We start from the raw sequence: 15517 nt of genomic DNA, 5'->3' as shown, positions 1-15517 counted from the left end.
TAATATCATTTTTATAATTTCAAAATTGAGGTTCTGACAATGAATGTACATATGATTTTCTCAGACTCAAATCTGGTTCTGCTAACCAGGTCAGTGAACCATCACAATCAAAGCTTAAGGGCATTTCCTAAGACACATTTAGAGTCGGGTACAATGGTTCATATCTATAATCCTAGCACTTTGGGAGGCAGAGGCGGGAGTATTGCCTGGCCTCAGGAGTTCCAGACCAGTATGGGCAACACAGCAAGACCTAATCTCTACTAAAGATAAAAAAAATTAGCTGGCCATGGTGGGGCATGCCTGTAGTCCCAACTACTCAGGAGGGATGAGGTGGGAGAAATGCTTGAGCCCAGGAGATCAAAGCTGCAGTGAGCTATGACTGTGCTATGGAATTCTAGCCTGGGCAACAGAGTTGTGACCCTGTCTCAAAAAAAAAAGAAAAGAAAAGAAAGGAAGAAAAAAAGGCTCAGAGTGGAGGGTATTTTGTTACTGTTTGGAGAAAGGCTTTACTCACTCTTTCAAGGGAACTGCTGCTAAAAAGGAGTCCAAAAATGTCATACTATCTCACAAAATGAGGTCTTTGCAGTTCCTGACAAATAGAAAATTAATCCTTTTGAGTTTCCTAGGGTTTTTTGTTTGTTTGATTTTTAGTTTTTGAGACAGAGTTCACTCTGTTGCCCAGGCTGGGGTGCAGCAGTACAATCTTGGCTCACTGCAACCTCCGGCCTCTAGTGTTCAAGCAATTCTTTGCCTCAACCACCCAAGTAGCTGGGACTAGAGGCACGGGCCACCACACCCAGCTAATTTTTGTATTTTTAGTTGAAGTGGGGTTTCACCATGTTGGTCACACTTCTCTTGAACTCTCAACCTCAGGTAATCTGCCTGCCTCAGCCTCCCAAGGTGCTGGGATTACAGGTGTGAGCCACTGTACCTAGCTTAGAAAATTAATCTTGCCTCTTTTTTGTAAAGTATAACCTGTGCAAAGTATTTCATTACAATAACACAAAATTTAATGAAGTCACTTGTTATTTGGTTCCATTTACTAAGATTTTAAATTAAAATGTAATATAGTTATCATACATTAATTCAACAAACGTTGCCAAATTAAATCAACACAATTCAGCATACTGCCCCTCCATATTGGTTACAGAAATCCAGTTTAAACAACAAAGTATAAAAGGTACCCTCAGATCTGACATCAGCTTCTTGTCAAGGGTCTGCTCCAAGAAATGAGAACTGACTTGCTCCATAGAGCCCTATAAAAAGAAAGAATCCAGATCATATAAAACAATGTTTATGATTTGAACATTATCTTAAAATTCAAAGTTTGCAGTGCATAAAGATAACATTATTCATGACAGTAAAGATGCTATGGGTTCTGGGCCGGGTGCAGTGGCTCACGGCTGTAATCCCAGCACTTTGGGAGGTTGAGGCCGGTGGATCACCTGAAGTCGGGAGTTCAAGACCAGCCTGATCAACATGGAGAAGCTCCGTCTCTACTAAAAACAAAAAATTAGCCAGGCGTTGTGGCACATGCCTGTAATCCCAGCTACTCGGGAGGCTGAGGGAGGAGAATCGCTTGAACCAGGAGGCAGAAGTGGTGGTGAGCTGAGATGGCGCCACTGCACTCCAGCCTGGGCAACAAGAGCAAAACTCAATCAAAAAAAAAAAAAAAACAAGATACTATGGGTTCTGAATCATCAGGAAAATTAAAATATTACCAGCAACTAACACCTAAATAGAGCTTACTGTGCTTCCTGTACTATTTTAAGGACTTTAGATACATATTAACTTATTTAAATCCTCACTATAACCCTGCAAAGTAAATACTATGTTAGTCCCATTTTATATACTGAGAAAGAAGACACAAAAAAATTAAGTACGCGGTGGCTCACGCCTGTAATCCCAGCACTTTGGGAGGCCGAGGCGGGTGGATCACGAGGTCAAGAGATCGAGAACATCCTGGTCAACATGGTGAAACCCCGTCTCTACTAAAAATACAAAAAATTAGCTGGGCACGGTGGTGCGTGCCTGTAATCCCAGCTACTCAGGAGGCTGAGGCAGGAGAATTGCCTGAACCCAGGAGGCAGAGGTTACGGTGAGCCGAGATAGCGCCATTGCACTCCAGCCTGGGTAACAAGAGCGAAACTCCGTCTCAAAAAAAAAAAAAAAAGACATCAACTCTACCCTCAACAATAGTGACGGAAACTGACAAGAAAGAGGTAACTGCAATATGGTATGAAATGCTATAATACACATCTATGAATGATGCCACGGGAATGGAGAGAACAAGCAGTATTTAGGTACGAGCAGAGAGAGGTCTACCTGGTGAACTGGAAATCACAGGGCAAATGCCAAGTAGGAAATATTAACTGGTTTTACAGATGGAACATAAGATAGGGGTACTGAAAATAAGGCAGTATAGACAGCATAATAAAGAACCTTATTTGTCATAGTAAGGGGTATGCCTCATAAATAATTATTACATAACCCCTATTAAACATCTAATGAGCTCAACAATGTATAAAATATTTTACTTATATTTTTCAAATTTATTCTTCCCAATAATCCCATATACCTCTCATCCCTATTTTCTAGATGAGAACTGAGACTGAGATTACGTGACTTATTCAATTAAGAGAGAACACAGATTTATATTTCATAAAGCCCATGTTGCAACCGTATGACTAATGGACCATAAGGAATCAAAATGAAAGCAAAAAGACCAGTTTCAGAAGCTACTGGAGCAGGTCCTAGACATTAAGAAATTTATCTGAGATTTTCTCTAATTCCCAAGTTAATAAACATGGAAATGCTTGTATAACCTCAGATCTTTTCTCTAATCACATTTTCCATAGAAAATTATGTGTTCTTGGGGAATGTCCCTACTCACCTTTCCTATGATTCCACGAAAGTAACTGCTGTACTATTTTGACTAGTTTCAAAACCACTTTTTCTTTTGTTACATGGATCTGAGCCAATGTCATATCTAACAACCACTTTTTATATATTTTAAAAATCATAACTGAAGAGAATAGAGGATATTTAATTACAATTATAATGTAATTAAATTTTAATAAAAATGTTAATAAAATTTAATTAATTTTAATAAAATTTAATTTTAATAGAGAATATTTAAGACCTCACAATCAGATAGAGGTTAAGTAATCCAGGCTTCAATACATTTACTTATGTATGATCTTAAGCTAACTTTCCCAAACCCCAACTTCTGTGATGTCCTATTACTACAGGGCCAAAAGTCAAATAGAAGCCATGTAAGATCCAGTAATCCCACTTCTAGGTATTTGCCCAAAAGTTCTCAAATCCGTTTGTCCAAGAGATCGGCACTCCCATGTTCATTCCAGCACTATATATTAACAGCAACAGACAAATGGATAAAGGAAATGTGGTATACATATACATAATGGAATATTACCCAGCCTTTAAAAAAGATGGAAATTCTATCATTTGCAACATGAATGGAAGTGGAGAACATTGTGCTCAGTGAAATAAGCCAGGCACAAAAAAGACAGATACTGCATGTTCTCACTAGTGCGTAGAATCTAAAACAATGGAACTCATAAAAGCAGAGAGTAGAATGGTGGTTACAGAGGCTGGTGGGGGTGGTGGGTGCAAAGAATGGGCAGATGAGAGTCAAAAAGTATAAAATCTCCAACCAGAGGAACACGGTTTTTTTAGTTCTAATGCACAGCATGATGAATATAGAGTATGGTATATTTTACAACTGCTAAGAGAATAAATTTCAAATGTTCTTGCCACAAAGTGTTAAGTATCTGAGGTGAATATGTTAATTACATTGATTCAATCATTCCACATTGTATTTGTGGGCCATCACATCACTTTATGCTTACATGTTCATTAAATATTATTACTTTCTATTCCATTTAAAGATGAAAACATCAAAGATCAATAAAAAGCAACTTTTTGTTAGCCAATGAAAAATGCAGTAACCAGTACTTAGAATGTACCAAGATAGAAAGGGCCACCTCAGTAGTGTCTGAGGCTAACACATTTCTATCACCATAGTTACTTTCACAAACCTGGTTCCCTTCGCTTCTGCCACATCACACAGAGCTAGTAATCAAGTTTACACCTAACATCCATTTTTTAAATCCAAACAATTTTATAAATAAGAACTATAAATGTTTAAGATCTTCTAAATCTCTCTCGTTTTACCAGCAGTATTAGCTGTTGGCTTTCTCCCACTAGAATAAACGTTTTCATGACCTCACAGTAAGTTACTTCATTCATAATTCCCATTGCCCTTCTCCAGTGCCCTCAGCCGAGCACTCTGCCAATCCAGCAGCACAGAGGGAGTACGATACAAATTTGTGCTTCAAAAAATTAAATGTGATTACTTGAAATAAATTTTCAACGTCACCTAAGAATAGCTGAGGCTTTCCATTTTAAGATCACAAACACAAAGAGCCCTACAGTATTGTAATCCACTTGAAAAATGGTGAGATCTCTATTACTGCAGGCCCAGTGGAAATGGAGAAGGGATGGATTTAGGGGATGTCAAGAAGGAAGAACCAATATGAGTTGGTGATTTCAATGGATGTGAGACAGAAAAAATATGCCCAAATTCCTCTGGTTCAAAACTTAGCAGATGATAGTATAATTTATGAAAACATAGAGAAACAGATTTGAACCAAAAAGATAATGAGTTAGTTCATCTATTCATTCCTCATCCATCAGAAAAACAGCTACATTGTGGTATACTTTAACCATGACAAATATGTTTAGATTAAAACGGAATCTCTCCAGCTGTACTACTAGCACTATTTAACAACCTAAATTTAGGTAGTTAATGCTGTGAAAACCTTACTTAACACTGAGAAAACCATTTCATTAGAGAGCCTTATTAAATGGATACAAAATTTAGATACAAGATACTTAATAATTATCAAACCTGCTTTAAGAGGAAAAACTGCTCAATTAGTATAAATAACATAAGTCTATGAAACTAGGTAGTAAATACATCATACCAAAAACTGCCACTAACTAGGAATATCGGCATTTACTCTGGGAAGGACCAGTCTTGGGCAGACTACTCAGGAGGCTGAGGTGGAAGGATCACTTCAGCCGGGCAGGTCAAAGCTGCAGTGAGCTGTGATTGCGCCACTGCACTCCCACCTGAACAACAGAGTAAGACCTTGTCTTAAGAAAAGAAAAAGAAATTGTGGGGATTAAAATTCAGGTCACGCTACCTCATCTGTAGTTTCTCAAAATATTCATAAAAACTTAACAAGCAATGTGTTCATTTTAAAAAAAAGTATTATTGGCCGTGTATAGTGGGTCACATCTATAATCCCAGCCTTTTTTTTTTGGGGGGATGGAGTCTCACTCTTGTTGCCAGGCTTGAGTGCTGTGGCGTGATCTCGGCTCACTGAAACCTCCACCTCCCAGTTTCAAGCGATTCTCCTGCCTCAGCCTCCTGAGTAGCTGGGATTACAGGCACATACCACCAGGCCCAGCTAATTTTTGTATTTTTAGTAAAGATAGGGTTTCACCATGTTGACCAGGATGGTCTCAATCTCCTGATCTCGAGATCTGCCTGCCTTGGCCTCCCAAAGTGTTGGGATTACAGATGTGGGCCACCATGCCTGAGCTATAATCCCAGTCTTTTGGGAGGCTGAGGCAGGAGGATTGCTTGAGGCCAGGACTTTGAGACCAACCTGGGCCACACAGGTCCCATTTCTACAGAAAAGAAAATACATACATACTTTAACCATATGAGGAGAAAGAAAAAAAAAAAAGAAAATATATACATATGTATATACATACATACATACATAAAAAATATAACTTACCAATAGTTTTGCCGCCTGAACACGAACCACCCAAGAGCCATCACTGACCATGTGACAAATTTTTCCAAATGCATCATCAACTAAGCGAATTTCTTCATTAGAAGAAGGGATTGGGACAATGCTAAATTAAAAGAAAAGAAATGGAATCACTTAGAACAAAACATGAGCCTAAGGCTGCAGGCTCAGGGCAGGCATGGTGGCTCACACCTATAATCCTAGCTTTTGGGAGGCCCAGGTAGGTAGACTGCTTGAGCCCAAGAGTTTGAGACCAGCCTAAGCAACATGGCTAAACTTCATCTCTATAAAAAAATACAAAAATTAGCCAGGCATGGTGGCATGTGCCAATAGACCCAGCTATCTGGGAAGCTAAGATGGGAGGATCACTTTAGTTCTAGAGGTGAAGGCTGCAGTGAGCTGAGCTAACTCTACGGCACTCCAGTCGGAGTGACAGGGCAAGACCCTGTATCAAAAAAATAAATACAGTCCAAGCACCGTGACTCACGCCTGTAATCCCAACACTTTGGGAGGCAGAGGCGGGCAGATCACTTGAGGTCAGGAGTTCGAGACCAACCTTGCCAACATGGTGAAACCCCATCTCCACTAAAAATACAAAAATTAGCTGGGTATGGTAACACATGCCAGTAATCCCAGCTACTCGGGAGGTTGAGGCAGAGGCAAGAGATCACTTGAACCTGGGAGGCGTTGGTTGCAGTGATCCAAGATTGTGCCACTGCACTCCAACCTGGGCGATAGAGATAGACTCCGTCTCAAAAATAATAACAATAATAATAAACAAATAAATACATAAGTAAGGCTATAGGCTCAATAAATGGAATAGTCAATGAAGACTGACACACATGAAGATGATAACTGAATAGTTCAAATCTTAGAATGATTAAATACATTTCAGAATAAACAAATCACTCTGGGAGTACAAACCAACTGTTTAAGTTGCATTACAAATTATCCTTTTTTTTTTTGAGGTAAGGTCTCACTTCCACCACCCAGGCTGGAGTGCAGTGGCGTGATCACTGCTAACTGCAGCCTCAACTTCCTGGGCTCAGGTGATCCTCCCAGTTCACTCTTCTGAGTAGCTGGGACTACAAGAGCATGCCACCACACCCAGCTAATTTTTTATATTTTTAGTAAAGACAGTTCACCATGTTGCCCAGGCTGATCTCAAACTCCTGAGCTCAAGCAATCCGTCCACCTCAGCCTCTCAAAGTGCTAAGATTACAAGGGTGAGTCACTGTACCCAGCTGCAAATTTTCCAAAGGTTCAGCCAGGCGTGGTGGCTCATGACTGTAATCCCAGCACTTTGGGAGGCTGAAGCAGGCAGATTATCTGAAGCCAGGAGTTTGAGACCAGACTTGTCAACATGGTAAAACTTTATCTCTACTAAAAATACAAAAACTACGCCAGGTATGGTGGTGTATGCCTGTAATCCCAGCTACTTGGGAGGCTGAGGCATGAGAATTGCTTGAACCCAGGAGGTAGAGGTTACAGTAAGCTGAGATCACATCATTGCACTCCAGCCTGGGCCACAGAGGAAGACCCTGCCTTAAAAAGAAAAAAAAGTGCTTAACCCACCAAAGGTGCAAAGATTTATGAAGTTATCAAAAACTAGCTACCAAGGATATTTTATATCCTTAAGTTTATTATCTCCTATGACTAAACTTCTTTTATTTTTGAGAGAGAGGGAGAATGTATGTTTTGCTCTGTCACCCAGGCTGGAGTACAGTGATGCAATCTCGGCTCACTGCAATTTCCACCTCCCAGGTTCAAGCAATTCCCCTGCCTCAGCTTCCCTACTAACTGGGATTAGAGGTGTGTGCCACAACACTCAGCTAATTTTTGTATTTTTAGTAAAGATGGGGTTTCACCATGTTGGCCAGGCTGGTCTCAAACTCCTGACCTCAGGTCATCTGCCCGCCTCAGCCTCCCAAAGTGCTGGGATTACAGGTATAAGCCACTGCACCCATTCTGAACTCCTGTAAATATAGTAAATCTCAAAACAAATCAATATAAAACTTCCTCATCAATCCAGTCCTAAAAGAAGAGACAATTTCCAGTTAGCCTTTTTCTTTGTATGTATCTAAGTCCTAAAACACCACAAATGGAGCCTACTCCTATAGGTTTATTAATTCATTCTGGTTTTCAAATTTTGGCAGCTTAATGAAGAGGAAAAAAACAGCTCTTTTTCCTATACAAGGAAAAACAAAACATTATATAAATATTTATAAATAAATGATACATATATTTATAGATATTAAATTTTATAGAACATAATATAGAATAATATTGCCTATCCTCCTCAAAGAATCACCATGAGAATTAATAATTTACTTGCTTTGAAAATATTTTTTGTTTTTGATTTTTTTGAAATGAAGTCTGGCTCTGTCGCCCAGGCTGGAGTGCAGCGGCGTAATTCCGGCTCACTACAACCTCCCCTCCCAGGTTCAAACAATTCTCCTGCCTCAGCCTCCTGAGTAGCTGGGATTACTGGCATGCACCACCATGCCTGGCTAATTTTTGTATTTTTAGTAGAGACAGGTTTCACCGTGTCGGCCAGGCTGGTCTCGAACATCTGTACTAGTGATCCACTGGCCTCAGCCTCCCAAAGTGATGGGATTACAGGCGTGAGCCACTGCTCCTGGCGTGAAAATATTTTTAATCAGGAAAACAGTACATAAGAGATCATTATCCTCAAACTCATCTGGTATCTTTATCTGGCATTTGGTGCAAACCAAACTAAAATGGGTCTGAAACAATTTTAAAGATTTTTTTTTTTTTAAGGAATGAAATGCATTTAAGAAAGACATTCCAATTTCTTCACTTATGGATGAGAAGGTTAGGACCAAAGAAGTGAAGTATCTTTCCAAGGGTGTGCAGAAAGTTTCTATAAGAGATGAAAAATGAGGACCAGGCAATCTGATTTTCAGGGCTTGTGCTTTTCCCTTATTCCCCATTGCCTTTCAAAAATCTAACCAACATTTCTTTTCTAGAAGAGTGGGCTTTTTGCATGGTAAGGAGATGAAAATGGCTTCACAATCAACAAAAGCCAGCTTACACCCACACTGACCTTTCAGGATAGAGCTGACTGACAACCCAGATAAGCTGGACTGCAGCACTGCGCACTTGTTCATAGTCATCAGAGAGCAATTTACAGGCCTGCAAAGAATTCCAAAGGTCTATTAGTTCTGTGTCCTCTCAGGTAATGTTTAAACTATTTTCAAAGTGAAGATAGGGTGGTCGGTTAAGGATGCCCAGTAAAATACTTCTGTATGGTTTTAACTTCCTGAATCTTTGCCCAACAATGAATCTTGGTCTCTGTTAGCTGCTCCGGATGTATTCTGACTGTGCCACCCCATATCTCAAAGGAGAACCACAGACCGACAGCATAAAAACATCTAGAAGAGCATCAAACCCATCAAAGCATGCTGGGAGCCCACAGGCTCAAATACCAAATACAGGTTTTTCCTGCACCTGTAAAAACCAAAGCACAGACTTCTGTTTACTTCGGTCTGTAATCATTGGCCTGTTTCAATCTACTCACTCTTTCTGGGTAGCCCCACACTCCCTAAATACTTCATCATCTTCATGGATGAAGAGAATTTAATCATCAAACTTTTATACTCAACATACCCAAACCTGAACTCATTAAGAAACCAAATTCTACCTTATATCTTAAATCCTACACTAACAATCTATTCTTACTCCCTTGAGGCTCTCATTACTGCTTGCCTAGATTACTAATAGGGTCTTGTACCACCAAACATCTGAATCAGCCAACTAACTTTCCTTCCTCTGAGTACTTACTATCCAACTTTCCTTTAATTATTTGGCTTCCCATATAGTTTTCTTATAGGAAAAGAAGGCGATGGTCACACCACAAGCATTCTGGACCCATTCTACTTCAGTAGAGGAATAAACTTGGTTTACACATCCGTGATAGGGGCTTGGCTAATTATCTTCTTCCCGTGAGAGATAAAGCCACTCTTGGCAGACTAAAAAAACCTAATCTCTGAACATGGATTTAGATTGCCTGTTACCAGATTCAGTCAATTATTCTCCAAGAGAAACATAACCTTGTAAGGCCTTTTGGTTAGGCCGTCGATCAGCTTTTCCACAACTTCATTATGCCTTTCTTTACCACTACTACTACATTCATGTGACATCTTTTTATATAATCCCATGGTCTTGGTCACCATTCTCCAGACACACTCCAGTTTGTCAAGTGTGGTGCCCAGAAATAACTTCATGTATGGCCCAACCAAACAGAGATCAGCAAGACTAACATGTTCCTTATTCTAAATACTACACTTTTCTTCAGGTACTCTCATACTCATACTGACCTTTGTAAGTCCTCCTAAATGTCCTTTTCACAGGTACTAGTGCTATTTAATTATATAACCTCCATTCTCTTCCTGATGAGTATGTTTTCAATATGATTTCACATTCATCCCAATCAACACTGCCATTATTAACCAGCGAAGTCCTTCTGTTTTCAAAGAGAATCAGTGTGCCACCCTCCCAGCTTCATGATACCTCCTCCCCTTCCAGACAGTAATCATTTAAGGTACCTGATTATAAATTGTTTGGTGTAATTTCAATCCTCTTTCATGGAGCTGCAACTAGATAATAAATATATAGTTTACTTGGGAGGAAAACAGCAATATTTCCAATGTCTCACCACAATCTCATATATTTTCTTCTATTATATCAGGCTAACATAGTTCCATTTAGCCAAAATCAGTGCTACATAAATAAGAAACCTGGTTGCTTTTCAATAGAAGCACTCAAGCAGTTCATAAATCTAACCCATGGACTGCTCCAAGAATTTACTAGAAAAACATGAAATAATGATATGAAGGCTTAAGAAAAAATGATTAATACCACCTCCCCCTATTATAATATCATACCAAGTCATATCCCTCCCTACCAAAGGAATTATAACAGGTTCATGTTGTACTTTCCATGTTTCATAAATACACCTGAAGGCTACCAAAGAAAGCCAAAAAAAAAGCACACTTTTATACAGGAATGTTTGTCACTGAGTTCTGTGAGGGCACCACCAATACCTTCCTGGAAGTATATGCTGAATTCACAATGTATCCATGTCAGCACTAGCTATAAACTTAAAAAACAAAAATGAACACTAGCCCCAACTAGTTTCCATAATTATGTCTACCATGGCTTTTATAGCTGCTGTTCTGACACGTGGGTCTTGGTCACTAAAGTAATCCCCTATAATCTTCTGGACATCTCTGGTAGCTAGGCCTTCTGCATCTTTTGTGACACTTTTCTCCAAAGAACCAAGATTGCCAAGTAACTGCAGGCACTTATTTCTTACACCATGAGACGTATCTGTCAGATGCTATTAAAAAAAAAAAAGAAAGAAAGAAAGAAAAAGAACATAATTAAGATACCTTAACAAAGACAAAACCAGAAACAAAAGCATTGCATCAACCTTAGGGGTGATTTCAAGCCCTATATTCTTAAGACAGTCTGTCTACCAATATGTTACTTGAGTATGTGTCTTCTCAAAAAAACATGAGTCCTTAGAAAATAAAAGTCCTATTTTTTCATCTTTGTATTCCCAATAGCTAGCACTTTGCCACATACAGAGGAGGCACTTTAAAATTTGTCCGTGAATTGCATTTTACTTGCTTTCAAATTTTAAAACTAGACAAAAATGTATAAAATTTTAAAACTTTTTTTTTTTGAGATGGAGTCTCATTCTGTTGCCCAGGCTGGAGTGCAGTGGTATGATCTCAGCTCACTGCAACCTCCACTCCCTGGGTTCAAACAATTCTCCTGCCTCTGCCTCTGCCTCCTAAGTAGCCTGGGTTACAGGCATGTGCCACCACACCCAGCTAATTTTTGTACTTTTTAGTAGATACCGGGTTTCAGCATGTTGGTCAGGCTGGTCTCAAACTCCTAACCTCATGATCCGCCCACCTCAGCCTCTCAAAGGACTGGGATTATAGGCATAGGCCACCGCGTCCAGCCATTTTTAAAACTTTTAATACGCATGGATGGCATTTTACTTGCTTTCAAATTTTAAAACAAGACAAAAACGTAAAAATTTTTAAACTTTTAATATCCACAGAAATATGCAAAAATCTTAAGTGAATAGCTCAAAAATTTTCATAAATACACATATGTAACAAGCATCCAGATTAAATGATATATAACCAACACTCCAGAAACATCCCTCATTCCTCCTCCCAGCAACTATATCGCCACGCCACCACCAAAAATAGCTATTATCCTGACTTCTAACACATAGGTATTTGTTTATTTTTGTACTTTATGAACTCAAATATCTGGTTTCTGTGGCTTAATATTATATATTTGTTTTTGTTTTTAATGAATGAGAGGTTCTTATGTTGCCCAGGTTGGTTGGCCTCCAACGCATAGCCTCACCTCCTCAAGCACCAGGACAACTGGCATGAGCCACCGCAGCCCCCAATATTATGTTTTTAAGATTTATGCATGGTATGGCAGATAGCGATGGTTCATTTATTCTTGTTACTTATACAGTATTCATTTGTAAATATGCAAATATCTATTTAGCCTTTCTGTTGATGAATATTTAAGTTATTTCCAGTCTTTGGCTATTTTGAATAATGCTACTGTCATTATTCTTGTATGTGGCTTTTGGTATACATGTTCACATTTTTGTTGGATATACAGGTAGAAGTAGAATTGCTAGGTAACAAGACATGCTTCAGCTTTAGAAGATACTGCCAGTTGGGCACAGTAGCTCATCCCTACGATCCCAGCACTTTGGGAGGCCAAAGCAGGAGGATCACTTGACCACAGGAGCTCAAGACTGGCCTGGGCAAATGGTGGAAACCTGTCTCTACCAAAAAACATAAAAATCAGCTGGGTGTGGTGGCACATGCCTATGGTCCCAGCTACCCAGGAGGCTAAGGTAGGAGGATCCTTTGAGCTCAGGAGGTGGAGGTTGCAGTGAACCACGACTGCACTAGAACCTTGGTGACAGAGTAAGACCCTGCCTCAAACAAAGAAGATACTGCCAAAGAGTTTTCCATAATGGCATACTAATTTACACTTCCACCAGTGCTGCATAAGTGTTCTAGATGTGCCACATCATTGTCAACATTTAGTACTTTCAATATTTTTTGTTAGCACTTCTTACCAAGAGTTTTAATAAATTATGTTTTCCTCCTGCATTACCCTAGTCCAATACTACTAAAACAAGCGATTTGCTAATACAGTAATAGAAATTAAAAATACTTTGAAAAAATGAGGCTGTACATGAGGTAATTAAAATGGTATGGAATTCTGGATTTCAAACTTTTTTACCAGCACCCAAAGTAAAAAACATGCATAATATTGCAACATAGTACATAAAAACACACATACAGAAAGTTTAACAAAACAGTATTTACCTTATAGCTTATGATTTACTCTGATATTTGTATTTTATTTTGTTTTTCAATAACAATCACATCTCATGAAATTGGTTGCATTACCTAGGATCATGATTCTCAGGTCGAGTCACTAGTATGGAGAAAACTGAATCAGACTTGGCCAGCTGGGCAACACAGTGAGACCCCCTCTTTTTTAAAAAACTTATAGCTAGGTGTGGTGGTATGCATGTGTAATCCCAGCTACTCAAGAGGATGAGGCCAGAGAATTGCTTGAACCCAGGAGGCGGAGGTTTCACTGAGTCAAGATAGCACCACTGCATTCCAGCCTAAGCAACAGAGTCTCAAAAAATAAAAATACAAAATCCTCCCAAAAAACAAAATAAATGAACTACTTATATTTAGTATAAAAACATCATTTCTCATGACTAAACTGTTGACTTCAGCTCTGTTACAAATCCTTTGATTTTCAAGTAACAAATACATCCTTCTAGCTTCTGTTAACCAGGCAACAATAATGCACAATCAATGTAACTGCACAATGAACCTTAGCCCAAAAGAGTCTCAGGCTTTCAAGGCAACAATTACAATTTTATGATGTAACAAGATCACTTGTTGCATCAAGTCAACATCATTTAGAATTAACTGCTTTTCTTTACAGTTGAATAAAAATGTATTAATCAAAAAAAAGAACTGCTAAGTGTGTGCAGATGCTATTTTGGTGTTCACTTTGTCAGGCCATTAAAGTGCCATCATTTTTATATTAATGGAGCAAGTAAGCAACCACATCTCCAATAATAAGACCAATTTGTGTCAAAAATAAAAATAAACTAAACCAATTAGTTTACAATTTTGCTATATATGAAAAAAAATGGTTCTCCATATCAACAAAATCTAAGTATAAAATTGAGTAAGACAAAAATAACACATTGATCCATTCAGCATTGATATGGATTTTTTTTTCTTTTGAGATAAGGGTCTCACTCTGTCACTCAGGCTGGAGTGCAGTATTGCAATCAGGGTTCACTGAAACCTTGGCCTAACAAGCTCAAGAGATCCTTCCACCTCAGTCTCTTGAGTAGCTGGAACCACAGGTGCATGCCATCACACGTGGCTAATTTTTAAAATTTTTGTAGCAATGGAATGTTGCCATCTCAGCACTTTGGGAGGCCAAAGCAAGTGGATCACCTGAGGTCAGGAGTTTGAGACCAGCCTGAGCAACAGAGTGAAACCCCACCTCTACTAAAATTATAAAAACTTAGCTGGGCGTGGTAGCGGGCACCTGTAGTCCCAGCTACTTGGGAAGCTGAGGCAGGAGAATTGCTTGAACCCAGGAGGCAGAGGTTGCGGTGAGCCGAGATCCCACCATTGCACTCCAGCCCGGACAATAAAAGCAAAACTCTGCCTCAAAAAAAAAAAGAAATGGGATGTTACCATATCGCCCAGATTGGCCTCAAACTCTTGGGCTCAGGTAATCCTTGATATGGATAGTTTTTAAGTACAGATAATAATTTGGTGTCTTCCGTATACAGATTCTAATGAATACCCTCATTTAACAAGAACTTTGTTCTCCCAGAAAAATCTTTACAAATAGGAAAGAAAGCAGATGACCCTCAATTTCAGTTGTGCAAATGCTAATCAAGAAAAGTGCATTCATTTCCTGGCCAAGTCTTTGAGCTAAATTTATTAATCTCTCAACTTAAGATTTGAAATAAATGATTAAGGAGAGGATAAATGAGAACTTTAAAAAATACCCAAAAGCATGATTTTATTCTTACTGTGATACAAAGAATACAACAGGCCGGGCGCGGTGGCTCACGCCTATAATCCCAGCCCTTTGGGAGGTCAAGGCAGGTGGATCACAAGGTCAAGAGATCGAGACCATCCTGGTCAACAAGGTGAAACCCCGTCTCTACTAAAAATACAAAAATTAGCTGGGCCTGGTGGTGCACACCTGTAGTCCCAGCTACTTGGGAGGCTGAGGCAGGAGAATTGCTTGAACCCAGGAGGCGGAGGTTGCGGTGAGCCGTGCCATTGCACTCCAGTCTGGGTAACAACAGCGAAACTCAGTCTCAAAAAAAAAAAAAAGAATACAACAGAATAACATCCTTATTTAAAAATTATTATAAAGAGACAATTTAAACTTCAAAAAATAATGAGAGGATTGTACTATAATATAGTGAATAAAACAGGAGATGAATGGAAGGAAGGAAGGAGGAAGGATAAAGGTAGGGAGGGAAAGAAGGAAGGGAATAAGGGAAGGAGGGAGGGGAGGCAACCTCT

The 15517-nt window shown here is 39.2% G+C and overlaps 1 protein-coding gene and 1 non-coding gene across 5 annotated transcripts in view; both read right to left on the bottom strand.

Annotated features, from left to right (window-relative positions):
- Nucleotides 1-15517, bottom strand: part of INTS4 (integrator complex subunit 4) — a 117798-nt gene that overhangs the window by 75708 nt on the left and 26573 nt on the right. For 2 of the 4 annotated variants that reach the window (XM_009007371.5, XM_002754781.6), the window contains exons 5-9: nucleotides 11026-11211; nucleotides 10418-10468; nucleotides 8917-9005; nucleotides 5835-5955; nucleotides 1185-1256 (exon numbers count right to left, since the gene is read on the bottom strand). In XM_009007371.5, the coding sequence (XP_009005619.1) occupies nucleotides 1185-1256; nucleotides 5835-5955; nucleotides 8917-9005; nucleotides 10418-10468; nucleotides 11026-11211 (519 nt within the window). The remainder of the gene's footprint in view (nucleotides 1-1184; nucleotides 1257-5834; nucleotides 5956-8916; nucleotides 9006-10417; nucleotides 10469-11025; nucleotides 11212-15517) is intronic. The other 2 variants (XM_054241868.2, XM_054241869.2) reach the window with 1 other exon arrangement.
- LOC118145990 (small nucleolar RNA SNORA66) lies at nucleotides 3982-4114 on the bottom strand. The gene has a single exon (XR_004731459.1). It is a non-coding gene; the product is annotated as a small nucleolar RNA SNORA66 (small nucleolar RNA).

The sequence above is a fragment of the Callithrix jacchus genome, chromosome 10 (assembly GCF_049354715.1).
Source record: "Callithrix jacchus isolate 240 chromosome 10, calJac240_pri, whole genome shotgun sequence".
Taxonomy (NCBI): Eukaryota; Metazoa; Chordata; class Mammalia; order Primates; family Cebidae; genus Callithrix; species Callithrix jacchus.
This window is presented reverse-complemented; position numbering and strand designations above follow the sequence as displayed.